This window comes from Triturus cristatus, chromosome 8 (genome assembly GCF_964204655.1).
Source record: "Triturus cristatus chromosome 8, aTriCri1.1, whole genome shotgun sequence".
In the NCBI taxonomy this organism is placed as follows: domain Eukaryota; kingdom Metazoa; phylum Chordata; class Amphibia; order Caudata; family Salamandridae; genus Triturus; species Triturus cristatus.
Genome location: NC_140591.1, coordinates 857,352,994 through 857,379,175, shown reverse-complemented (window position 1 = coordinate 857,379,175; position 26,182 = coordinate 857,352,994). Strand labels below are relative to the sequence as shown.

Here is a 26,182-nt window from a genome sequence, read left to right as displayed (position 1 = left end):
TCGGTAACCGAAAAATAAATTTATAGATTCTTATCTTCAAGGCATCGATCAGCTTTGCATCAGATTTCACGTCCATAAGATAGAGTTGAGAGTAATTTTGCCTACATGACTTGCAGGAGTGGGTCCACACAAGTTCCCCACAGCTCCCTGAAGGGCATTGGCTTCGCTTTTGATAACATCTATTTGTCTTCGTAAAGAACCTCTAGAGTATAGCCAGACCCCCAGATCTTTATATTCTAGCACTTTCAGAATGTGGGTGCCACACATCTGCCACAAACCAAAGATGATTTTTAGTTTTTCTAGATTTACCTTCAGCTTATTCAATTCTGTGTATTCTGAGAGACTGGTTAACAGTCTCTGCAAACCCACCCTCGTTTAGCTCAACATAATCAGCTTAACCCTCTATAGAAGATTGGATATAGATGTATTCCCTAACATTGGAGAGTGGGAATTCACTCTATTGAGTGATCCAGTTAAATCAGAAATAAATAGATTGAAGAGCAGGGGGCCAACACACAACCTTTCTTTAAACTTTCAACAGTCTTCAACAGTCTTCTTTTTCCTTGAAACGACCGTGCCATCACCCACTTTTATGTGAAGCCAAGTATCTGAATTTAAAAGGTGCATTGCTCTTAGAAGCCCTGAGGGAATGATGTTCCGGGATTGTAATTTTTCCTAGAGAAGCCCCCAGCCCTACTTATCAAGCCGCGTCCCAATCCTTCCTGTCGCAATCTTTCCTGTTCCTCCGTCCATTCCTCCCGCCCATCCACTCTGAATCTAGAGCTCTGACTGCCTTTACCACGCATATGCGTGGTAAAGGCATATGCGTGGTAAAGGCATATGCGTGGTAAAGGCAAGCGTGGTAATGCTTGTGGGGTAACGTAACGTATGGTTCTGCCCACATTGTAAATGCCGTTTCCCCTGAAATTAGGATTAGACGGTCATAAAGAGAGGGGAGATGGACAATTTTCCATAACCCATGTGTGTCTAAAGTCCCGGGGTGAGCGCTCTCATTTAATATTCCGGTCCCCCTTGTCTATTTCTTTTTCTACCATAGAGGTCTGGGGTGGCAGTGGTTGAAAGAAAATGAATATCTGGGGCAAGTTTAGGATTGAAAAGCTCTCCTTTAGATTGTTTTACTTTTTGTAAATACTTAGTGGATTATGCATGCTTTTTGCTCCTGCCAAGGTGCAAAGTCTCCTTCGCTTGATACCTATCGATAGATTGAATCAAACTCTACCAGATCGCATGACTCCTTCTTGTTATAGTTCTATATGCTGTGATTAAAGTTCACAGGTCTGCAGGGGGAAGAACAAGTGCCCAGGCTAATAGTATAACTATTACTTTGCCTCCATCTAGTGAGTTTGGCCATAAAATTAATCAACGTACTGCTTCTTCCAACTTCTCCTGTACTGCAGCCTCGTCTGTGGCTCGCTTGCTAGTTTACTTATTCTTTAATATTCAAAACCCTTACTCCAGCTTCCATTTCCTCTCTGTTTATGAGTTTGGAGGATGATTTGGGCATGGGGGGTGAACCGGTCACAGGCCTCTGCTAACCTTGGAAACTCCACGCACCACTGTCGCAACCCTAATGCTCCGTGCGCAGCACCAGGCTCCTATAGTCGGTGTACTTGAGGTTCAGGGGGCAAGGTATGAGCTCAGTATCTGGAGCCCGACTCGTACCCGCACTTTGGCCTTCCACGTTGACCCTCGCTCTGTGCTCCAAGCTTCGTTCCACGCTCAGCTCCACTTTGTTAACAGCCCCATCAACCTCGGCGGGTAAACATCCGCTGGCGGAAATCCACCGGGCACCTGCTGCTTGCTCACGGATAATAAGACAACCCCCCATGGGCAGAGGAGCACATGGGAGGGGGGCAAGCCGCACCAGTAACCTAGTGTAATATGCTGTCGTCCCTCACCCTGTCTTGTCCCATCCCCGTCCTACCTTCTGTGCCTGTGCGCGTGTCTCCCGGCCCGCGGGTCGAACGTTGAAGTGAAGTGAGCAGGAGCCGTTAATTAACAGGCATTCTTACAAGTAGAATGAATAAAGCAGGTCACTTCTCAACCTCCGCTTGTCGCCTCATCATTACATCCTTATTTTTGGCGACGATTACGGATTGTGAACCCAGACACTTCTGTGCTGCAGATCGCCTGAAGCTTCGGACCTTCCTCACACTATCCGACCGAGTGCAGTGAAGCGTACTTCCCACGCCTACCCTTTATCCAGGTTCACACCATTTGTCTTCCCTGATTCCTGCCAGCCCCTGGGAGGAGCTGCGGCTAAAAGTGAGTGAAATAACATATTTGTCTACCCACCAGGCATTACCTTGAACTGCCACCAGAGGGAGCCAGACACCTTCCTATCCTCGCCTTCTTAAGACTTTTTACAAACAAAACACCTGTACTGTCAGCATGACTGAAATAATGAATGCTGTGGCAATGCCTAGCACCTTCCTAGAGGTTCCTGGGCCACCTGTGGAAAATTGGACACAGTTGGTCGAATGTTTTGAGAATCATTTGGAGGCAACTGAATACAATCCCACAAGAAAACAAGCCATGATGTACAACTGTTTAGGGGCAGAAGGAAGGAGGTTATTTGACCACATAACTCCCATTGAAAAGGAAGAGTGGGATGAAGAATGGGACGTGTTTAAGGAAGCAAAATTGAGGATGAAGTACTATTTTGATACCACCATGAGCGTGATAATGGAGAGATATAACTTTTACTACAGGTATCAAGCACCAGGTGAGGCGATTGATCTTACGTCGCAACGTTAAGAATGTTGGCTACGACGTGTGCATTCAAAGATGCAGATGAGATGATAACGGATCAGGTGGTGATGCGTACCACGTGCGTGAAGGTGCAAGAAAAACTATTATGCCATAGAAACCTGAACCTCAAAAAAGTGGTTTCTACCATCAAAAGCATGGAAAGATCGGCCAAAGGAGTCAAATTGCTACGCAAACCTGACAACTAACAAATGAGCGTTAATCTCGTGCAGAAAGAGGAAGAATCTGCATCTCATAAACCACACAAGAATTTCACTCAGAAAAACCCCAGCATGTACATTGGAAAGCCAAACTGTTATCGTTATGGATCCAACACGCATGTGGCAACTAGTAAAGAGTGTCCTGCATGGGGAAAAATCTGCCAAGGATGCGGAAAAATGGGACATTTCCTTAAGGTTTGCAGAACTTTGCGTTCTAAGAAGATTTATACAGTAAATGAGTCAAAATTCGAAGAAGACTCAGATGAGAGTGAACTAATGGAGAACTTGGTGCTGCTGGTTGCCATTATCGACAGTGAAGATACACAAAACCATCCCAAGTGTGAAGTCTGTGTGAATGGTGAAGATGTAGAAATGTTGGTGGATACTGGATCCAGAATAACAATTCCGTCAAAGGACACCTACAGTAGTCTCAAGTGCAAGACACCATTGGAATCCAGCCGAATAATTCCAGGTGCATATGGTGGGCACAAGATAACATTAGAAATGGTTTTCAAAGTGGATTTAGCATTCAAGGGAAAGAACACCTCCACAAGAGTCTTTGTAGTGGACTACAATGTAAACATTCTAGGTTGGCTGGAACACCAAAAACTTAAAATGATGAATAAGCCTTGCTAACCAGCGTATGTTTTCAGTGTTCAAGAGGACGGCTTGGAGACCCTTCTCAAGGAATTCAAGGAGGTGTTCAGGGAGCAATCGGGACGGTTGAAGGACTTTGAACACTAGGTTGTCCTGAAGAGTAAAGCATACCCTGTGAAACAAAAGGTCAGAAATATACCCTTGTCTGCCCGCGCTGTAATCAAGGCAATTCTGGAGAGTTGGTGCAAGGACGGCATAATTGAACCAGTCAATGCATGTGAGTGGTTGTCGCCCAAGGTTATCATGAAGAAAAGGAATGGAAGGATCTGTTTGTGCATTGACCTTTGTGAATTAAACCGCCACATGGTAGCTGATTGCCAACCCTTGCCTCTAATCAATGAAATGGTAATGACGTTGGATCAAGCAAAGATCTTCACTACACTAGACTTCACCGTCGCCTACCATCAAATACAATTACAAGAGGAGTCAAGAAAATATACAGCGTTCATCACACCAGAAAGAGCATATCAATTCCGCAGGTTACCCTTCAGGTTGTGTTCGGGGTCAGCTGTATTCCAGCGCACAATGAATAAGTTGTTCAACGGCATGGAAGGAGTCAGATCGTTCCAAGACGATGTACTAATTTACAGCAAGACAGAAGAGGAGCACCTAATCATCCTGAGCAAAGTTCTTCAGAGGATTTAGGACAGTGGGCTCACATTGCAAAAAGACAAGTGCAAATTTATGAAGGGAACTGTTGAGTACTTGGGTCACCTCATCGATGGAAATGGTGTACGACCCAAACCGTCCTTGATATCAGCTATTTCCTGTTCACCCAATCCAAGAGATAAGGAAAAACTTACGTCCTTCTTGGGCATGTGTGAATTTCACTCCAAATTCATACAACATTACGCAGCCAAGGTTGAACCACTACGAAAAATGGTGAAGAAGGATGCAGAATTCCATTGGGATGAAGAATGTGAACAGAGCATAAAAACCATCAAGAAGGAACTTGAGCAAGCACCGTCACTCCAGTCATTCGACGAGAAATTGCAAAGTACTGTAACAACAGATGCAAGCCAAATCGAATTGGGAGCTGTGCTCAGCCAAATGACTGAGAAAGGGGAGAAAATCATCACATTCACATCTAGGAAGTTAAGGGACCCTGAGACAAAGTACTCAGTAATTGAGCGCAAATTGTTAGCTTGTGTTTGGGCTGTCACAAAGTTTAAAAGTTTCCTGTGGGGCAAAGAATTCACCATCCGTACTGACCACAAGCCACTGGTCAGTATACTTGAAGGAAAGGGTTCCAGCCGACCTTCGCCAAGAATTGCAAAGTTGGCATGCAAATTGCAGTAGTATCAAGTTAGGATGGAGTACATTCCAGGCCGAGTGAATGTGTCTGCAGACTACGTGTCACATGCCCCATGTGAGGATGATTCTGAGTGTGAAGTGGATAAGGATGATGATCTACTCATTGCATGCTTGTTTGAGGGTCACAAATCCAATGGTACCATCACCAATACAGAATGGTTGGAAGCAATAAGTGATGATACAGTGTTGGAAGGTGTCAAAAATTATGTGATCAAAAGGGTGGCCACGCGAAAAGGCACTTGATGAGGCATTCAGACCCTACTGGAAAATTAAGGAAGATATTGGTGTTGTCGAAGATGTCATTCCCTGGGGTGAGACTTTAATAGCACCAATATCCATGAGGAACAGGTTGGTGACGTTGGCCCACGAAGGGCATGTAGGTATGACAGGCACCAAACAGAGATTGAGGGAAAGGTACTGGTGGCCCTCCATGGATCGTGACGTTGATGTATTTGTCACTTACTGTTCAGTTTGCAATGAAACTGACAAAACTTTGTTGACACGCCATTGTCCCATGACCTCTGTTGAATTACCAGAAGGTCCATGGATCAAGGTCGGTATTGACTTCATAGGTCCTATGAATGCTTTGAATCTAGAATTACGCTATGCCATAGTGTTGATTGATTATTTCTGCAAGTGGGTGGAAGTCAAATTCGTGTCTCAACCCACTACACGTGAAGTAAATGACTTCTTGAAGGAGTTGTTTTGCAGGGAAGGTTTTCCCCATCAGCTTGTCTCCGACAACGGAGTGCAGTTTGTGTCCTCCGAGTTAGTCACATTCTTAAAAAAAAATGGCATAGAGCATGTGAAGTACTCTTTATATCACCCATAAGGCAATGGCCAAGTAGAAAGGGCCAATCGCTTGGTAAAAGAAACCATCCAAATGACCTTGAAATATCACATTCCTGTTGAGGCAGCCCTACGCACTAGGTTGCGGTCGTACCGTACCACCCCCCACAATACCACCAGTAGAACCCCATTTGAACTCATCAGGGGTAGGGTAGCTATTACACGTTTGCAACCATATTGGTCATTGGCTTGGAAAAAGTGGGAAAACGAGAACCACAAAGAGAGTGATAACAGGATGAGAAGTCTGGTGGATGAGCGCCAGAAGCGCATGCGCATTAACTATGATACCAGAAATGCTGTACAAAAGATGTCTGTGAGGAAAGGTGATGTGGTGAGAGTGAGATATCTCAGAAAGGTGCCAACATGAGCAAATACAGTGAACCGAGGAGACTGCTGTACTCCTTGACAATGGCCAGTGGTGGAATGGTTCGAAAGTTGCCAGAAACAGGATTCCTGAGCCTGTGAGCAGGCCTTGTGGATTGTAGAACAATGGTCTGGCGTCCTCTGCTCAGTCCCGCTCAGGTGAAGCATGTAGGGATAGCACCAATCCGGTGTCTATAGACGATCTCCCCAAGGTGTCTCTTCCTGGGTTGACTACCGGTCCTGTTGATGCCATTCGGGATAGGAGAACAATTGTTCTGCCCATAAGATTTAAGGATTATGCAATGTATTCGTTTACTGTCAAGAGAAGTAAAGCATTTCCACTGTGTATTTGAAAACTGTGCACTCTAAAGTTGTCTTAAAAAACGGGAGAAGATGTAATATGCTGGCGGCACCTCACCCTGTCTTGTCCCTTCCCCGATCCTGTCCTACCTTATGTGCCTGTGCGCGTGTCTCCTGGTGCAGGGTGGGGCTCAAAAGTGGCTCGTAGGTACTTCTCTGCACTTTCAAGGCCCCTCCCCCTCCTCACAGGGTGAGATTATACAGCAAGTTGGCAGGTATGGGTATGGTGAGCGAGCAGGCGTGCGGATGCAGGCCAGGGCTCCTCCTTCCTTCCTCTTTACACAGTTACAGTGCCTAGCAGTGTGATGATGAAGAGATGTTAGAAATAGAGGCGCAGTTTATGGTTTTAAGTAACTTGACAGCTTTGAGCAGCTCTCTGGATCCCTAAATAGTATTTTTTATGAGCAGAGTCCACTTGGCTGGCTACTTTATTGTGTTGTCCAATCTGAGATGCTTTTTTAAAAAAGCTTATGGTCCTGAGCAGGCATGGTTAGGGATAGAAATGGTAGGAAGATCTGCTGGATGGACTTTGTTACTAATATCCCATATATGATTGCTATTGTGAGTTGTAAAGAAGCAGTCATAGTATGTAGCTACTTAAGTGCAGGAAAAAAAAAGTCTGAAGAATGGATGGAAAAAAATACTTTTATTTTCTGAAGCATCCATTTTTCAGATGGTTTTGTGAGCACTGAAATCATGCTGGACCATGCATTGATTAATTTCAGATGTAAAATAGTCCCTCATGCATTCCAGTAGGGGTGGAAAGACATACCAAGGATCCAGTGAAATATATAAGACTAAAATACACCTGTTGGCTGATCAGATGTGATGGCCAATGTCTCAAGACACTGGCGAAAAGTTCTGGGGCAAAATAAGCCAATAGCTGAAGGAGGCCGACCCTAAGCCTCTTAAAGTAAGTATAGAATACAATATGTCCGTCACGAATGGGGAAGCCACACCAAAAAAAGAAAAGTTCATGTGTCACATTCACAGGAGTAGCGACTTGTATCACAGTTTTAGTGAATTCCTGTTTGTGGTATTAGGCTGTTTACAGTATAACTTTCGAATGCTCACCTAGGTCCCTCGGCGTCACTAAACCACCAAGTCGAAGTATTTACTGATATAAACACAGTCATTTCTCTATTGCTCGCCCCATCTGGAAGAGAAGCGTCAGTTGCATACGAAAAAACGCGTTCAGTCTCTTTCCCACGACGAAAAGGGAATAAATGCACGGTAATATTTCTGATGCACTTTTAGTTTGCTCTATTTATGAATATGGAATTTCACTTGTAAAGAAATATGCAAAGAATCGCTTCATGGACCCTCTACGCTTTGTATGTTTGATCTCTCTTTGTGTTGTTTATACCCATGCCAAGAATACCATTGCCATTAAAAATACAGTCAAATGCTTTTTTCCCAAAAGGGCATATGTCTCCTGTCAGTAACTTGTAAGTAGACCAAGGCCACTTGGACTGGTTTCCTGGAATGCAAATTTGAGGAAAAGCTAAACAATACAGTTAATATCGCAATCTGCAGTTAACTTGGCAGGAAACTGCAATTTCTTGGTATTTAGGTTCAGGTCATAATACAGGAAACATTTATGTACTGTATGTGATTTGATAAACATAAAACTCAAGGAACTGTAATCCATAAATCAAGGGCTATGCACAAATGTTCTGTTTGTCTGCATTCCTCACATTCCATAAGTCCCATTTGCTGTCTAAGCAATGTAATCTGCAACCCCCAGAAATAATTACATGCCAAATCAAAGGGTTTCTGTCACTGTTTTCAGAGAGACTAATTTCAAAACTCTTCTAAAAATGAAGAATAGTGGTATATCTTTCACAGAATTTATTCTTTGGGTGCAACATAAAATTCTGCTATGTTCCTTTGTGAAGGAGTTTGTCATTTTAAATTGATTGAAGAGAGCCAGGGTGGTCAGAAGATGTGTAAGAGTTCTGGTATACACGAAGAATCCATGTCTCTGCCACTGACATTTCTGTCGGGTCTTTTCTCCAGTTCCTTGGGCAGCCTGTGGTTACTTTGTGGATTTTCTCTTTAACCGCCAGTGACCCAGGGCTGTGGGTACTACTGTATCGATCAAGGATGGCCAGGACCCCCTTTTTATACACGACCCTCCAATAGTGGCTGTGGTGAGCAGTTCAGGCGTACTTCAGGAGGTGGTATGGGTGTGGATCCTGGCACAGGAATCACACACAATGAATATAAAATTCCAACAGTAGATCATTCAAAAAAGGTAGTGAAAATCAACCTTCAGTTACTAGCACTTTTGGGAGCGGAGAAACCGCTACAGTTATTTGCCAGAACATAAAATCCAATAACCGTTGAGCTAAATGATTATTTGTGGGTTTCCTCCTAGTAGAAGGGTGAACCATCTAGCATAGTAGGATTCTCTTTGTGTCAGATCAATGCCTTGGAAACTTGTTTCTTCCTAGGATTTACTATACTTTTGGTCCCCAGGTTTTCAGTCAACGTGGATAGAAAGTTATTCTGCTGTCTGAGCCAGATTCTTAGTGTAAAGTAACATTTAGAAAAGCAATGGGTGCTCAGGAAGTGAACTTGCCATGGGCATCCTTTCTGTGATTGTAGAACAGTCTTTGTAGTGTGTCTGTGCTCCCAGGCTCCCAATAACGATGGAAGGAGTGTTAGACAGGAGTTTATGGATCGAAAGAGTCCTCCACTTGGCCACAGCTCTATGGCAGGGTTCATTGACGAGCTGGAGTCTGGTTAGCATCTCTTACTCGCATTGTGAGAATCCTCAGTGGTCTGCATTTCAGTTTCGCTCACTTCGAACATTTCAGAGGGTCAAGTTCAGGGTCTATCACTGGAGAAGGGTGCATCCAGAAAGATATATGGAGACCCCAGATTAGGATGATGGTGCCACCAAATCTTTGATTGGCTATAATTTAGGTATTGTATACTGTATAGATGGTTCAGAGTTCACTTTGACCCTATCTCTGTACTTGTTGGCACACCTGAGAAGGGATGTATTTTAATAAATGCATTATGGATAAGAGCTTGTATCAGCCTCTGCATTGTTTAATGTGAACACAAACACTGCTCCCAATCTTGCTCCACAGCGATCCACAGCACCTATGTGGATTAGTAGGGAAAAACAGACCCACCTGCTGGAAGGCATCAACGCCAACTTGCATAATTAAGGGCCCAGAAGGGCTGAGTAGGTATCCAGCCCTGCCCAAGTCAAGCGTGGAGACCATGGCTGTACCTTTCTTGACACCCTTTTGCATTATAGTGCAGACCTTATCTGGATTTCTGGCCCCTCCCCATCCTTTAGCTGGAGAGAGTGAAGGTGGAAGAAGAGTCTCTAGACCCGGCTTTTCCTTCCATTCACAGTGTGGGAGTAAGATCAGTGAATCTGATCCCATCCGAGCTTGTGTCATAATAGGAAATGATGGAGGTCACACGCAGTTTTGGTCTAAAATTCCCCCTACCTCGGAGATCTAAATCAAGGACAACACTGCAGAGGCAAGGATGTAGGCAGAATCAAGCTTCTGTGTGCATGATCAGTGATCTGCGAGACGGCTTTGACTGGGGGTTGTCACATTGCCTCTGGGACGTTGGGCACTGCACTATGCTAGGCATGCCTGTCAGTATCTCTTCTTGCTGCTTTTCTTCACTCTTTATAGAAACTGAATTTTTGGGTTAAATATTTTTTTTTTTGCATGGCACGTACTCAGTCTCTTCCAGTTGTCACACCTCTGATAATTTACAAATGGAAGTTCTGGGAATCCAACAGAGAGTAAGTGCTTCAATCACTTAAATGGCTGGAGCAGATAGAATGCAGTTTGATGAACTGGTTGTGCAAAGCTGGCAGGCACATCTCAATGCAGGCTTTTCTACTTTCATCCATAGGCTCATCTCATGTGCACAGCACATACTTCTTGGGGCATAATAAGGTTGTATACATAACAGCTCAACTGCAAAGATTAATCTCCAGGAATAAGGACTATTTCTGGACAACTTGGGCTGTAGCATAGCATAAAGATGTGAGGTACTAACAGAAAACAGACATCTAAAAAACTGTAATTAATTTATTTGGGGTATTTCTATAGTGCAAACTACGTGGCAGCGAAGCTCTTTCCAGTCAACGAACTGAGGTAAAGGGCTAGGGAAAAAATTTGAGAAAGCAGTTAATTTGGAACTGGATCTCTGAGGCGGTGAGTTTTCAGTTCCTTTTGAATGTGAGTAGATCCTGCATGCAATCAAATATAATCTGCTAAAGAGTGACTGGGAGCAAGGCATGAGAAGTCTTGTTTCAATGTTTTACTTCTAGTTTTGGGGATTTGAAGAATAAGACTGCTTTTTTTTGGTGTTTCGCTAGCAAATTTCAAATTTTGAGTTTGTTAGTGAGGTAGGATTTTATGCGCGTGTGCTACTTTGAAGTCTATTCAAGCTTTAACCCCTTCGGTGCCACGCCCTTTCCCCCTCCTGTGCCGGGCGTTTCCCACGCGGGTGGGTTTCATGACGAGATAGTCTCGTCATGGGCACAGCGCGACCGTGCTCCATGACGAGACTATCTCGTCATGGGCACAGAAGAGGTTAAGAGGAAGCTAGTGGAGATGTCTTCAGATAGGCATGAAGTAGTTAGATTTTTTAGTTCCATTGACCAGTCGGGCAGCTTTAGGGAGATCAGCCTCTAGAGGTGCTGCAGAATATTTAGGAAGACTTACTAGGATTGCATGAGATGTGGATATTTTAAGATACCTGTTAACATGCAGTGCTTAATTTGTAAAATATGAAGTGCCAGGGCACTGACCAGGAGGCCACTACAGCTTGCACCAGCCATCGCCCCTGTCACCGCTGCCAAAACAACTACTGACCATCTCTCTCGCATGTGAATGCGACAGTTCAGATTATTCCAGGTCCCCAAAGCTAAAGGAAAGGCTGGGGAGGCAGGTATTAGTAATTTTTTAATGTATATTGTTTTCCTTAACACTGTATACTGCTAATCTCTAAATTACATGAGAAGTGCCACCTTGTGGCAGACTGCCCTAAGTGTGGTCTTGACAATTAGGTGCCGGTGCCGAGCACCGGAAACCAATTAAGTGCCGGTGCTCAGCACCGGAAAGCTCCGGCCCAGATTAAGCACTGTTAACATGTAGTTGGTAGTAGGCAGATTTAGAACGTCTGGCAATGAAAAGAGATAGTGTGAGATTTTGGTCAATGATAAAGCCAAGAGACTCTTGGCGTTTTGCACCAAAGCCCGAATAATCTGAACAGTTGCACTTGCAGGTGAGAGAGATGGTTAGTAGTTATTTTGGTACCATCATTGGCAGCGATGATGAGGCAATGAGTGGTGCAAGCTGCAGTGGCCTTCTGGTTAGGACCCTGGCACTTGTTGTTTTACAATTAAGCACCGGGTAGAAGAGGGGTAAGAATTCTGTTTTGGAGGGTTTCATTTTTAGAAAGAAAGAGGAGCATCCAATTGGTTATCCTTTCTAGTAAGGATTTTACATTTCTGATACTGGCTGGATTTAATACTCCGTTACAGCTAAGTATCATTAACATTTTGATGAATGTGGATGTTTTTGTCTTTTTAACATTGTAGCCAACAGTTTCATATTAAAGTTGAAGGGAGAAGGTGAAAATATGGAACCATGTGGAGCTCTACAATTCATTGGCAGTGTTCTTGATTAGAAGGGGTTCTGTTTCACAAGTTGGGATATTGATTAATAGAATTATTGCAAGCATTTCAGAATGGATCTTTCTATCCCATCCTCAAAAAAAAGGATACATAGAAAAAACTAGAGGTCAATAGTATGGAGTGCTGCTGAGTGGTGAAGAAGAACCAATAAGCAAGCTTCACTGCCTTCTTATTTTTTTGTGAGAGAAAATGGCACAGATACTAACAAATACATTAAATATATGTAGATTGCATCGATAGATTTTTGTAATTAAAAAATGACATCAAATGTTACAAATCAGTCAATTTAAAAAAACATAGTCAAAATAGCTAAATGAAATTGATAAACAGCCATCCGATGCTGGAAGATTCTGTCCTTCTAATGATTAGGGCCCACATTCTCTTAAATGCTTTTTGGTTTGCTGATAATAATAGAAAGTCCAAACACACAAACCTCTAAAAAAAAACTAAAAAAAACTGCGCCCACTATAGAGAAGGTTGCACACTGTCTGCATCCAGCCATAGGAGAGCAATACAAACCCCAGCAGTTATCACTATAATAAAAACTATGCCGGTAAGTTAGAACCGTATTCCTTCTGAGAATCTTCAGATAATTAGCTTAAGAGCATATTAATTGTTACCCCATTTGGTTGAGATATTTTCTTAAATATATGTGACCAGAAATTGTGTAAATTACTTGGGAAAAATATGTATGGTATCTGCCATAGTGGACCCACACCAAAAGCAAGCCAAGCTAGGCTAACATCCGCAACTTGACAATTTTATACAAGTGTAATACAAATCTTTGAGAACTTAATAGTGGTATGTCTTACGTTTAAATATCTTGGTCGCTTTATTGTTGAGCCCAATAGACATCTTGATCTCATCAATGCTAATATTAACAATAATTTTGCAAGAACCTTTATTGCTGAGAATGGGCAGGTTATCTAGGCACCTCCTGAATGAAAATCTGATGCATCTTTCCAATTAAATCCCTTTCGTTATGGCTCATAAGTAGTTCATTCAGTGGAATGCGAGACACACTAAAACTGGTTACTGGTAGATGTGAAAAGATGGATCATCCATGCATATTTGAAAACATCCGTTCATGAGATATGTTACTTCAGCAAAGTTCTTCAAAAAACTGCATAGCTTCCCGCTCATATAGTGTCCCAACAGTTTACAATGTAGGTTTGGCTCATGAGGTTGAAACGTGGTTATTTGAGAAAGACAGAAATTCTATATTGTCCCATAATGTCCCCTATCTAGTAATACTCAGAACTGCCAATCTTTTAGCAATATTTTTCAAAATAAAAGCATATACTAACAATTTCTTAAATCGAGTAGATTTGTAGTAGGATGGATTGTAGAACCTAGATGGTGATATTGTACCTGTTTAGGGAGACTAAGGTTGCAGCCTCCCGCCCCCGAATGGGTAAATCTTCACACGGCGATTGGCAAAGGTAGTGTCATTATAACATTTTAGGTTTGGATGAGATCATCCTCCCTTATCCATCCAAAGCTGTAAGTAGCAAAGAGAGCAGTGAGGCCGTTTATACTGCCTAATGAAGTGATCCCAAATGCCTTTGACTCTATGAAAAATGCCAGTAGGTAAAAATATCAGTATGGCTTTAATGTGATTTAAGAACTCGGAGAGTATAATCATTTTACTGAGTCATTCAATCAAGGTGCAAGTTTTGCCATACAGAACTCCTCGGATGCTGTGGTGCAGCCTCGCCTCAAGGGGGCGGCTAAGATTCTCTATGAACTACTGAGAGAGACACTGGCGACGTGGACACCGGTGTGAATCTCCTGCCTGAAATCCAATTTTGCCCTCTTTGTAGGTAAAAGGCATTTATTCATCCCCTTTGATTAGCTCTCAAAATGAGTGCATAAACTCCTCCATAAAAACACACAAGATGATGGACGGAATGCTGCACATTGGCAAAACATTCACCCCAGTTCAGACATGGCCATATGCAAATCAGTCTTGACCCTGTGCCTCATGGGAACAGTCCAGCCCGAACTGCCAAGCCATGTCTTCCCTGGACCGGAATCAAGCATCCTAGGACCGGTTTCGGGGTTTCACCCCTCTTCAGCCAGGATAGCTTTACTCCAGTGGCGTAGTGAGCACGGGACTCACGTCTGGGCATACCCTTCCCACATGGGGCGAACAGCAAAACACACAAGATGATGGACGGAATGCTGCACATTAGCAAAACATTCACCCCCAGTCACTAATCTAGGTTTAATCCATCGTTATTTGGCTCACCACACCACCCCAGTTCAGACATGGCCATATGCAAATCAGTCTTGACCCTGTGCCTCATGGGAACAGTCCAGCCCGAACTGCCAAGCCATGTCTTCCCTGGACCGGAATCAAGCATGTTGTTTTTGCATTTGTCACCCCGAGTGGGACGGGTATGCTCAGACGTGAGTCCCGTGCTCTCCATGCCACTGGAATCAAGCTATCCTGGCTGAAGAGTGGTGAAATCCCGAAACCGGTCCTATGATGCTTGTTTCCAGTCCAGGGAGGACCTGGCTTGGCAGTTCGGGCTGGACTGTTCCCATGAGGCACAGGGTCAAGACTGATTTGCATATGGCTGGGTTCAAACTGGAATGGCATGGTGAGCAAAAAAACGATGGATTTAGGCCCAGATCTCTGTACTGGGGTGAATGTATGACATTGTTCTGCATTCTGTCCATCAACTGTTTTTTTTGCATTTGTCACCCCGAGTGGGACGGGTATGCTCAGACGTGAGTCCCGTGCTCTCCATGCCACTGGAATCAAGCTATCCTGGCTGAAGAGAGGTGAAACCCCGAAACCGGTCCTAGGATGCTTGGTTCCAGTCCAGGGAGGACCTGGCTTGGCAGTTAGGGCTGGACCGTTCCCATGAGGCACAGGGTCAAGACTGATTTGCATATGGCCGGGTTCAAACTGGAATGGCATGGTGAGCAAAAAAACGATGGATTTAGGCCCAGATCTCTGTACTGGGATGAATGTATATCATTGTTCTGCATTCTGTCCATCAACTGTTGTTTTTTAAACTCCTCCATAGACAGACTCGGGGTTGGACTGGGACAAAAAATAGGCCCGGGCACCAACATAAAAGTGATCCCCTTTAGCGCAGCAGATAGCTACAAAAGTGGTAATATCATGGAACGCAACAGCCAAAACCAGCTCATGTAGCCATAAAACCGTCTCACAACTGCTAAAAATATGGGTCCACACACTGATCTATCAGACCAGCCCATCGGCCACTGCCTGATTGCCCTATAAACCAGTCCGACACTGGTCAGACTGTCTCAGAGGCTGGGCAAACAGGGCACTCAAGCTAGGGGGCTGGGTGAGGATGTCAATATGGAATTAACAGATGGCCTCATTTGCGGGGGGGGGGGATCAGCAAGCCAAGGAACGACCAGTTTGCGATATCAATCAACATACTGGTGACGTTCCATTAGCCTCAACCTTGGTACACTTCTTGAGTGTGTCTCCCTCTACACCATGGATGGCCATGAATATTTCAAGATCACTCTTAAAAAGAGAAATATGCTTGGTTTGTGCAGTGTAACAGCCACCTGCTCAGACAGTAAAATGTTTTTTGCCCCCCCTTGAAACAAAACTAATAGGCGCTCCACAGCTAATGGGAATAGAGTTGGAAGCTCCAGGCTCTTTTTAGGTCTTGCTTAGGCAGCGCTTGCGCTGTATTTGAGACACGCTGTATTCAGGATATGGGCATTAAGTGCCACCCATGTTCCGCCCATGTATTTAAATGGCTCCTTTGTCTTTTCCAAATGTTTTTGTTTCTTTGGTTAATCTCTTTTTTAGCCCCTCCTTAGTACCTTCTGCCTTTTCTCCTGTTGTACCTGCCCATATGGACTGCCCCTGTTACATGTGTTGTTACTCAGGATCTGTTCTTTGCCATTTGTGAGCACTATTTTCTTTTGAAGCTCACTGGCATGTCGCATTGGAACTTCAATATTGGAGTCCGTGCGACTTTCTTTTTGTTTAAAAAAAATATATATTTCTTTATGCATCGCATATGGTGGCCGTGTGACTTTCTCCTAGTGCGGCTCACCCAAATCCTTTTTTAGATTTTTTTTTAATGCAGCGCAGCATGCCGCGCTTGATATTAATGCCGGCTGAGTGTCTTTCTTTTTTTTTTGTTGCTTTCTTATCTCTGGGGTGGCATGCCTCGTTTGAGCTTCAATAATTGCGGCCACGCGACTAAATTATAGTGCGGCTCGCCCAAATCCTTTTTGTGTTTTTTTATTTATATGTTTTTTTATGCAGCGCATATGGCAGCCAGGCAACCTTCTTATAACGCGGCTCACCAAAATCCTTTTTTTTTTATTTATATTTTTTTATAAAGTGCTGCACGCCAAGTTTGTGCATTTGTGTCGGCACTGCACTGCTTTCTGAGGCGCCGGACACCCCCCAGCCACCTCCCTAATCGCTGTTTGACCTTTCCTTGTTTCAGGCGGTTGCTCACATTGTACCCTGTGACCAATGCATTACTTAAAGTTTGAGCTATTGGTGTTGCATTTTTATTTGATATTTGAAACGCCAATAGCTTAAACTTACAGTAATGCGAGACCTATTGCATTGAAAAGGCTTGTTTTATTATACGATGATTCTGATATTGGGAATGATGCAGGCTGAGACTCTGACTCCAATGAAAGATAAGGGGGTCATGGATAAAGTGGATAAAATGGACATCATTGAAAACAATCTACTACAATTAGCCACCTTCAGCTATTGCCACAAAGAGGAGGAGGCAGAAGGTGCACAACAGCTTCAGTTGGACTTATCTCTGTTAGTTGTGGACAACTATTCAGGAAGTCTCCCCACGCATAAACCCTTCCTCGTATATTGGCCTGCCTGACCAGGGCTGGTAATAATGTCCTACTCTTGCATCTATAAACATCCTCCTCTGTCTACACAGAGGACACCACAAAAAGGACTCAGCTGCACTTAAGACCTCGCAGTATAAGCCTCAGACTGCGATTTGTAAAATATCCAAGCAGGTCACCATGTTAAGATCTATGGCGACCGAGGCGGAATGATGGATCTTTCATCTGAAAGACACAACTCTGACTGTGGTAAAGTCTGTCCAAGAACAGGACAAAGGAATCCAGGAGCTTGCATGGAAGCAGGAGGACATGGCATGTGCCAGAAAAAACCTGGTACTAAGTATCACAGAAGGCATGGAGGGAGATGACTCTCATATGCTTCATGGTTCGCATGATACAGCGAGCGTTTCCAAGCTTGGAGAATGAGACCTTGACTGTCAAATCCAACATGCTCACCACTTCTAAGTCATGAGCCTAGAAAAAGGGATAATATAGTACACCCTAGAGGCAAAGTAATTTATTTTGGTCATTTTCTTTTTTGTCATCTACTTTATCAGTCTGCATACCAAACACTACCCAAACACTCTAGTAAAGGTGGATGATGTTTCTTTTTTTGTGCATTCCTGTTTTTGTTCTGCTGCAGTCACGCAACTATAGCACCAACGAGGGCTCATTGCCCCAACCCAAGTAACCTGTGCACAACAAGTATTTCTTCAAGAACCTGTGAGACTCTGAGGAAAATGCCTAGAACGTAATATGTCCTGCATACATTTTGCAATCGTGTTTCTAAATCATACATGTTCCTACTTTTTCGTTAGGGAATATTCATAGTTTAACTGTGATACAAATCAGCTAGATATACTTTTGATTTCTGGCCCTCCTGCAACGTTTTAGTAAGATCATTCTAAATATATGTTGTCTAACAATCACTTGTATGCTACATGATGCCATGACTGGGAATCTTGCAGGACTAGTTTACCTTACAATTCTTCTAGTTTCTGTAAAAAAAGAATTCTAGTGTAGCCTTTCTCACCACTACATTGTTTTTTTCAGTACCCCCTCTATTCTAGTCCTGTCTAAAAATAGCACACACGCCTAACATGAGGCTTCTGTCATCAAAAGTCTGGTAATTTGTTCAAGGTTTGTGCATGGTTATGTGATTTTACTTCATTTTGTTTTGGATGATAGCATGTAAATACTTAATACTTATAGTACAATATCTTGTTTTCCAGCCCACTGAATGTATTCTTGTGAAGCCAGTTAAAGAAGAGGAACCCGTCAAAACATTAAAAAAGAAGAGAAAGGTACAGTGATTAGACTATCTGAATACTTCTTACTGTTCACATAAAACAGACCCCTTGAATGTTATTCTAGCATTCTGGTGTTGATCTTTGCAAATTACACATTTATAATTGTAACATGTGGCTTCAGGCTTGTGAGATGTTTGAATTGTTGTTGTCTATTTGCGGCATAAGTAAATGTCTGCATTTTTAAATAATTTGGATTAATGATGCTATATAATGAGGCTAGGTCCCCCTAGCCAAAAGCAGGGAGAACTACCAACACTCTTGGTAGTTCTCATCGCTAAGGAGGAAGAACCCGGAAAGACCATCAGCAATAGCATGGTCAGTTCCACTGCAATGTTCCACTGTAAAGTCCACTCCCTGTAGGAAGATGGACCACCTCAATAGTTTGGAATTCTTACCCCTAATCTGCATTAGCCATTTGAGGAGTTTGTGGTCTGTCTGAACCCGAATGTTAGGCTCAACTTCTACAGTGTCCAGACTACCGCAAAAGCTTTCCTTTCCATAGCACTACATCTCTGTTCCCTGGGAAGTAGCCTCCTGCTAATGAAGGTTACAGGTTGATCTAGGTCCTCTTCATTTAGCTGTGAGAGCTTGGCCCTGTGCCTTGTTCTGAGAAGCCCATCAGCACAATGTACTGCTTGGAAAAGTCAGGGGGCTTGAGCTCTGTTCCTGTACCCATGGCCTCCTTCAAGGTGTCGAAAGCATCCTGCATGCCACCTTTGTCCAGATCACCTTCTTGTGCTGCTTCTTAGAAGTCTGCTCTGTCGAGTGTGCAACAATGGTGCCATACTCTTTGACAGATCTCCTGAGGTATCCAGTGAGGTTCTCAGCTCAGTTCGGGTCTTGGGGGGGAGCTCCCAAGCCAGGATAGTCTGAATCTTGGCCTGGAGGGACTGCAGCTTCCCCCCAACCAACTTGGTGTTCCAAGTAGACCACAGATTCCTGCCCTATCTGACATCTGCTGGCCCTGATAGTCAGGCCTGACTTCTACAGGGCCTGAAGCACTTCCTGGAGGTGGAACAGGTGGTCGTCCCAGCTAGAGCTGAAGACTGCATTGTCATTCAGATAGGTGGCACTGAAGGCCTCCAACCCAGCCATGACTCTGTTGACCAACCTCTGAAAGGTGGCAGGAGTATTATTTAACCTAGAGGGCATCACCCTAATCTGGAAGTCGCCCTCTGGGGTGGAAATACAGACATCTCCTTTATGACCTCAAGGCAATCTGCCAGTAGCCAGATGTCAAGTCAGACGTGCTCAGAACCTTGGCAGACCACAACCGATCTATGAGCTCTCTATGCCAACAACAGGCATGGCAAGAGAGCGTCCCACTTAAACTTCAGGGGCTCTGACAGGCCCATGATCATACCTTTAACGGTCTTGTTGAATCTTTCAAGAAGCCCATTGGTCTGGGGGATGATAAGGAACTTCCCACATTGACATCATGTATGCTGACATGAAGCCAGTGCCCCGGTTGAATACAACTACTTTGGAGACCCCCACTTCACTTGGGTAAAGATCCCCATCAGGACCCTGGCTGCTGCAGTTTCATTCACCAACGTCAGCGGTATAGCCTCCAGATACCGAGTGGCAAGGTCCACTAAGACCAGGATGAACCTGTTGCTTCGAGCTGTCTTGGAGTGCAGGGGTCCAATAATGTTGATTACCAACCCTTTAAAAGGGGTGCCAGTGCCAGAAAAGGGAACTCCTGACTTCCTGTTGGCCTGGCAGGTAGGACATGCACTGCAGAATGCGCCTAAGGCCACTCTCATCCAGGGACAGTAAAAGTGGGTGACAAGCCTGGCAAAGGTCTTGTCTTGCCCCAGATGTTCTCACAGGGGTACATCATGAGCAAGACTGACTAGGAAGGCCCTGCAGAAATGGATTTTCACCAACACACAGGTTGTCCCAGGCAGCTTAGGAACCCTAGGCTCATTATACAGGAATTCAGTCTTCAAGAATATCAGTTGATCACCAGAGGTTTCGCCAGCTGCGCGGGTATCTGCCTGCCACCACAGGCCCTCAAGAGTAGGGCACCTCTTCTGGGTTTTGTAGAACTCCTTCCTAAATGGCCATCCATTAGCTTGCCAGCTTAGGTAGGTTTCCCCAGGTCAGCAGTGTCCTATCCTGTAGACCTGGCAAAAGGTTTACTTTGCTAGTTCAAAATAGCAGTGTAAACTGCACACACAGGCTCTGCAATAACAGTCCTGAGACATGTTTAAAGTGATACTTAAGTTGGTGGCACAACCTGTGTTGTAGGCCCACTAGTAGCTTTTAATTTACAGGCTCTGGGCATCTGTAGTACCAATTTACTTGGGAATTACTAGCAAATTAAATATGCCAATTGGGTATAAGCCAATTCCACCATGCTTAGAGTAGAGAGCACAAGCACTTTAGCACTGGTTAGCCGTGGTAAAATGCACAGAATCCTGGAGCCATCAAAACTAATTCAGCAAAAAGTAGGAGGAGGAAGGCAAAATGTTTGGAGATGACCCTGCCAAAAGGACTAGCTCCAACATAACCCTCCCCAGCCTAAAGCCAGTATAAACAAATCAATACCTTGATGGACTTCCCGGCTTAGGTGATACATTATGGACAGTGGCCCTCTACTGCTGGGGTATTTGTCAGTACTACGCCTCTCTGAACTCAGTTAGACCCCAGTGTCTATACACTTCTGAGCCACTTCACTGACCCATGGGGAACCCTTCTCCTCCCTTGCGGGCCCTATCGGTGAAACACAGATGCATCCTCGTAGGCTGACAGTACAACCATGACAAACAAAGTGATGTGACCCATTCCACCTCTTGGATCAGACTTCTGTCACCAACCAAAGGAAACTTCTGCCAATAAGGACAGCAACAACAGAGACTGACATCTGTCTGTGTTAGGAGCCAGGCCCTGGGCCATCCAGTGCCAGGTGTAGGCTCTAAAAGGAGATATTGGGTAGGCCTCTTTTACGGGCTGGGGCTTACAAGGGGTTTCCTATGGGTGCCAAGGCTTCTTTGACCTCTAAGGTTTGTAAGGGGGGTGGCAACAACCCTGAGTGTTAAGCTACTACTTCCACTCTACCTCATCCCATTTCAGGGGTGGTAGCCTGAGACTGGCCACTCAGCCCAGAGACTGTCCCCTGAGGCTGAACAGTCCTCCCTCATACTGCCTCTCCATCTGGGATCCTGTACCTTTTGCTTGGAGATGGTCCCCCTCAAAAACTGAAACGTTAGGGCACCCTTGGCGGCCGCCCGGCTCAATTCTCCTGCCATCAGGGGCAACTCATTCCCCAGAGTGCAGTCTGTGGGCATCTGAGGACTAACTGTGACCGTCCTCTGGGTCACCTCCCACCCCACTCCAAGAATACCAGCCCAATAGGGTGAAAAAGTCCTGCCCATATGCCTGACTTACCCTACTCACCTGGCCGGTGTACTGCTCTGGGGAACTAGCCTTTCCCCTATATTGGTCTGGCTAGCCCCAGTATCCTTTAGAGCAGTGACAGGTATCCGATTCACTTTCACCTGGTGGATGTGATGACTTCCACCCTCGGGATAACCAGCCCACCCTTTGAGTCTATCTCTCAACTAAGGGCAATTATGGCATGGTCTATGACTGCTTACCACTAAGGCCATATTGGCCACCTCTGTAGAGGTCCCACCAGTGGATTGTTTCTTTGGACAGACAGAGTTTCCCTGCTAGTGTCCTAACTGGGAGCACTAAAAGCAATGAGGTTGGAAATGGGACGACCTGGGCCACCGCCCACTAGAACCACCTTCCTGATTCCCAGATGGGGATGGAAACCCTTTCCTCCCACCTTACTCTGGAATTGTTTGGGTCATCTTTAAACTCCCCTTCAATTTGCTGTGAGGAACCTGAACCACCATTTTTGGGGTCACTCCCAGGTATCTTCTTGGATACTATGGTACTGACCCAGAGGTCTGCCTTCTCAGCAAGCTTCCTGGGATCAGTGAGCTTGCTGTTAAGCAGGTTCTGGTGCATCTCTGTGAAACAGATACTGAGTATGTGCTCTCTCAAGATTAAGTTGTACAACCCAACAGAATCATTAACTTTGCTACCCCGCACCCAACCATTTAGTGCCTTGCTGGCATAATCCAAAAAGTCCACCCAAGGTGGATTCTCCCTCTTCTGGCTGAACCTGATGCAGTGTTTCCAAACTTGGTGCCAAGAATGGCTTTCATGGGGGCATATCTGCTTTGGTCCTCCACTCCTAGTGTAAGCTGTGTGTCCTCCCCACTGGAGGTATGTGTTTCCACAAGCCACATCGCCCCTGCAACCTCCTCCCTGCTCCTCTGGCATCCTGTGTACCTTTAGAGCTGTTAGGCAATTTGAGTTAAGGCAGAGCACAGGTTATTCAGTTGCAAGTGGAGATGTGCTAAGCTCCACCCCATCCTGCCAGCAGATGGCCGATTCAAGCACATCAAATCCTACTATTGTGTGAATGACTGGGAGGAATTCACAAAGTTTAACTGTCAGTTACACCCAGTCATGTGATCCAAGACTGACTACAACACCAAATGGCTAAGCAAAGTGGCATTTTCACAATTGCAATTTAAAATCCAACTTCACTATAATTCAGGATTTTAAATTGTGATTCCAGAGACCCCAAACATAAGCTGGTCATCTCTTACCATTTGGAAATTGCACTTGTAAAATGTAAGCAGGCAACTCCAATGTTATCCTATGGGAGAGATGGGCCCTGCTGTAGTGAAAAATACGAATTTAAGAGGTTTCATTTCTAAGACATGTAAAACTTGAAAATACATGTGCAACTTTTTGAATACACTGCACCTTGCCCTTGGGGCCATCTAGGACCTACCTTAGTGGTGACCTATATGTATAAAAAAGGAAGGTTTGGCAAAAGGTTTATTTTGCCAGGTCGAAATGGCTGTACAAACTGTTCACGCAGCCTCTGCAATGGCAGGCCTGAGACTTGTTTAGAGTGCTACTTAAGTGGGTGGCACAACCAGTGCTACAGGCCCACTAGTAGCATTTACTTTACAGGCCCTAGGCACATGTAGTGCCACTTTATTAGGGAATTACAAGTAAATTAAATATGCCAATTGGGTATAAGCCAATTCCACCATGCTTAGAGTAGAGGGCACAGGCACTTTAGCACTGGTTAGCAGTGGTAAAGTACCCAGAGTCTTAAAGGCAACAAAACAAATTCAACAAACAGTAGGAGGAAGGGAAAAGGTTTGGGGGTCACCCTGCAAAAAGGGCAAGGTCCAACACAAGTAGAATAAATTAGGGAAATTATGGATTAACTGCTCTGAGGACACCAGATGATACCTAACAGTAGTCATACAGCCTCCTGTGTCCTTCAGAGCCTCCACCCAGTGCCTATAGAATGCAACCCTCTGCCTATACTTTGACATAATGTAAGGCTATTGGGCCTTTGGCACAATCTCTTTGTCACCCATGGACACTAGGCTAACCTCTGCACTAACCCCCATGCTAACTGCGACAACCTACTCCTCAAGTACTACACTAGCCATCCCCTGTGTTTGTCTGCCAGTGGGGGGACTGCACCCTTTTTGGCGTTTGGTGTCCCCCTTGGTGTGCCCTATCTGTAGCACCCACAGCATTTGAGGGAAAACTTCCCTGGGGATATCTTTTCAGGTAAACCACTCTTCTTTTGGTCAAGTTGCAACTGTGAATCCTTCCCCTGAAAATTGTTTTGGTTGGCCTTTTGAGAACAACTTGTACATATTTTTGTCTCCTCCCCCTCATCTTTCTTCAGATGAGGATCCTGTCCACCTTTTGGTGATCTATCACAGATACCTCCTTGGACATTCTGGTGCTGACCCAGAGGTCTGCCTCCATGGCAAGCTTCCTAGGTGAAGTGAGCTTGCTATCAATCAGGTGTTGGTGCATCTCTGTAATGCAAGTACTGAGTGTGTGCTTTCTCAGAATCAGATTATACAGCCCATTAAAATCATTCACTTTACTGCCCCTCACCCAACCACTCAGTACCTTACTGGAGTAATCAAGGAAAGACTGATTTGGCATCTTCTGGCTGTCCCTAAATGTCATGAGTTACTTCTCTGGGGTGATCCCAAACTTGGTGATAAGAATAGCTTTCATGGGGGCATATTTCATCTGGTCCTCTACCTCTAATGTCAGCAGTGTATACCTCTCCACAGTAAGCACGTATTTCTATAGACTCACCCCAGTCCTCCCCTGGAACTTTCTGAATTCTTAGGGTTACCTCTTAGGCTGAACACCATTTATCAATGTCATCTTTGACCACATAGCTAGGCACTAGTTCTGGAATTATGTGAACCCTCCTTTCTTCACTTGCCACTTTGTTGCTACTACCATTGTTGCTGGACCCTGTACATTGTTTGGCTTTAAGGTCCAGACTGAGCCAGCAAAGGTTTTTTTTTTCTTCTATGTCCCACTCTGCCAACGTACTTTTCTTCTCTCAGTTTCCAGGGACAGCCTTTTCTCCTCTGGGCAGCTGCCTCCTCAATTTTAAGCATTGCCAGCAGCAGCTTGCGCTTCCTTTCATCTCTCCTGTCCTCCAGTTCCTCAGCGGACAGATTGGGGACGGCACAATTCTTCCTGCCCTGGCAGGGGACCTTACTCCTGTGGGCAAGTTGTCCTCCTCCTCATGGCGCTGTTGCTCAGGGCCTGTGGCTATACCATTTTCCTCCTCATCGTCCAAGTCCACATCCTCTTGCTTCTGGTGTGGCCTGCATCCTTCTGACCTTCTCAAAGGCTCTGAGTGCTAATTAGAGGTCCTCCTTGGTGCCCTTACTTCCCACAGTCAGTGCCCTCTCCATGCAGATCCTCTGCAGCTCTACCTTGCTGAGGTTGTCGGTATCGATCAGCTCCAACTACATTGTAGTAAGAAATATGTGAAGCAAAACATCAATTTGAAAAAAGAAGAAAAAATAGGCAATCAAGGAGAATTTAGGTTGAATCTGAAATTAGAATATTTACTTTGGATTTTTGTTTTGCACAAAATCACAGAGTGACACTGCACAAACACAACTACTGGATTCCACCGCTGAACAGCAATGTAAGAAATTGGGTTATTAGTTGAGGGGGGGCTGGAAGACACATTCAAACAATAACCACAGTCCTGGTCAGAGTGAACCACAATGTGCGTAACCCTCTGGTAGCTTGGCACAAAGCACTCAGGCTTAACATGAGGGTAATGTGCAAATTATTTATGCAGCACATAAGCAGAAATGAAGTTAAAAACATCACAAGAAAAATCCCAAACCTATTTTGAAACAAAGAGTACATTTTAAAATATAAAAAAGATTTCTAATGTCAAAGTTTTAGGTTTAAAATAGCTCTTTGAAGCACAAATCTCCAACTGAGATTACCTGGTCGCACTGGATTGGGAGTCACAGTTCAGGCCGACCATGCTGGAGCACGGGCTGAATAAAGGATACGGGTTAGTTCCGCTGAGAATTGTACCTTATGTCCTTGATGCGAGGCATTACGTCGCACTGAGTCAGTTCCGATGAGGAGCTGTGAGGTCTATAATGCGAGGTGCTGCATAAAGTTGCGTTGTGCTGTGTTAGTTCCGATGAGGCTGCTGATCAGGAGCTGCGATGTGAGATCCTGCATCAAGTTTTTTCGCACTGTATCTAATTAAATGAGGCCGCCGATCAGGACCTGCAAGGGGCTGTGATGTGAGGTCCTGTTTTGCGCTTCATTGGTTCTGATGGAACCCATAGTTCGGCAGGGAGGAATACACTATGATTCCAGTCAAAGGTCCAGGAGCTGGGGATCACCACTTGGGGATCAGGACTCACTCCAGGCAAAGGTTAGCAACAGGGCTCGAGCAGGATCAGGCAGGT

General features: G+C 44.7%; 1 protein-coding gene across 2 annotated transcripts in view; it reads left to right on the top strand.

Annotated features, from left to right (window-relative positions):
• The window catches only part of CMSS1 (cms1 ribosomal small subunit homolog), a 1,297,886-nt gene that overhangs the window by 1,171,163 nt on the left and 100,541 nt on the right, over positions 1–26,182 (top strand). For both annotated transcript variants that reach the window (XM_085622368.1, XM_085622369.1), the window contains exon 4: positions 18,285–18,356. In XM_085622368.1, the coding sequence (XP_085478494.1) occupies positions 18,285–18,356 (72 nt within the window). The remainder of the gene's footprint in view (positions 1–18,284; positions 18,357–26,182) is intronic.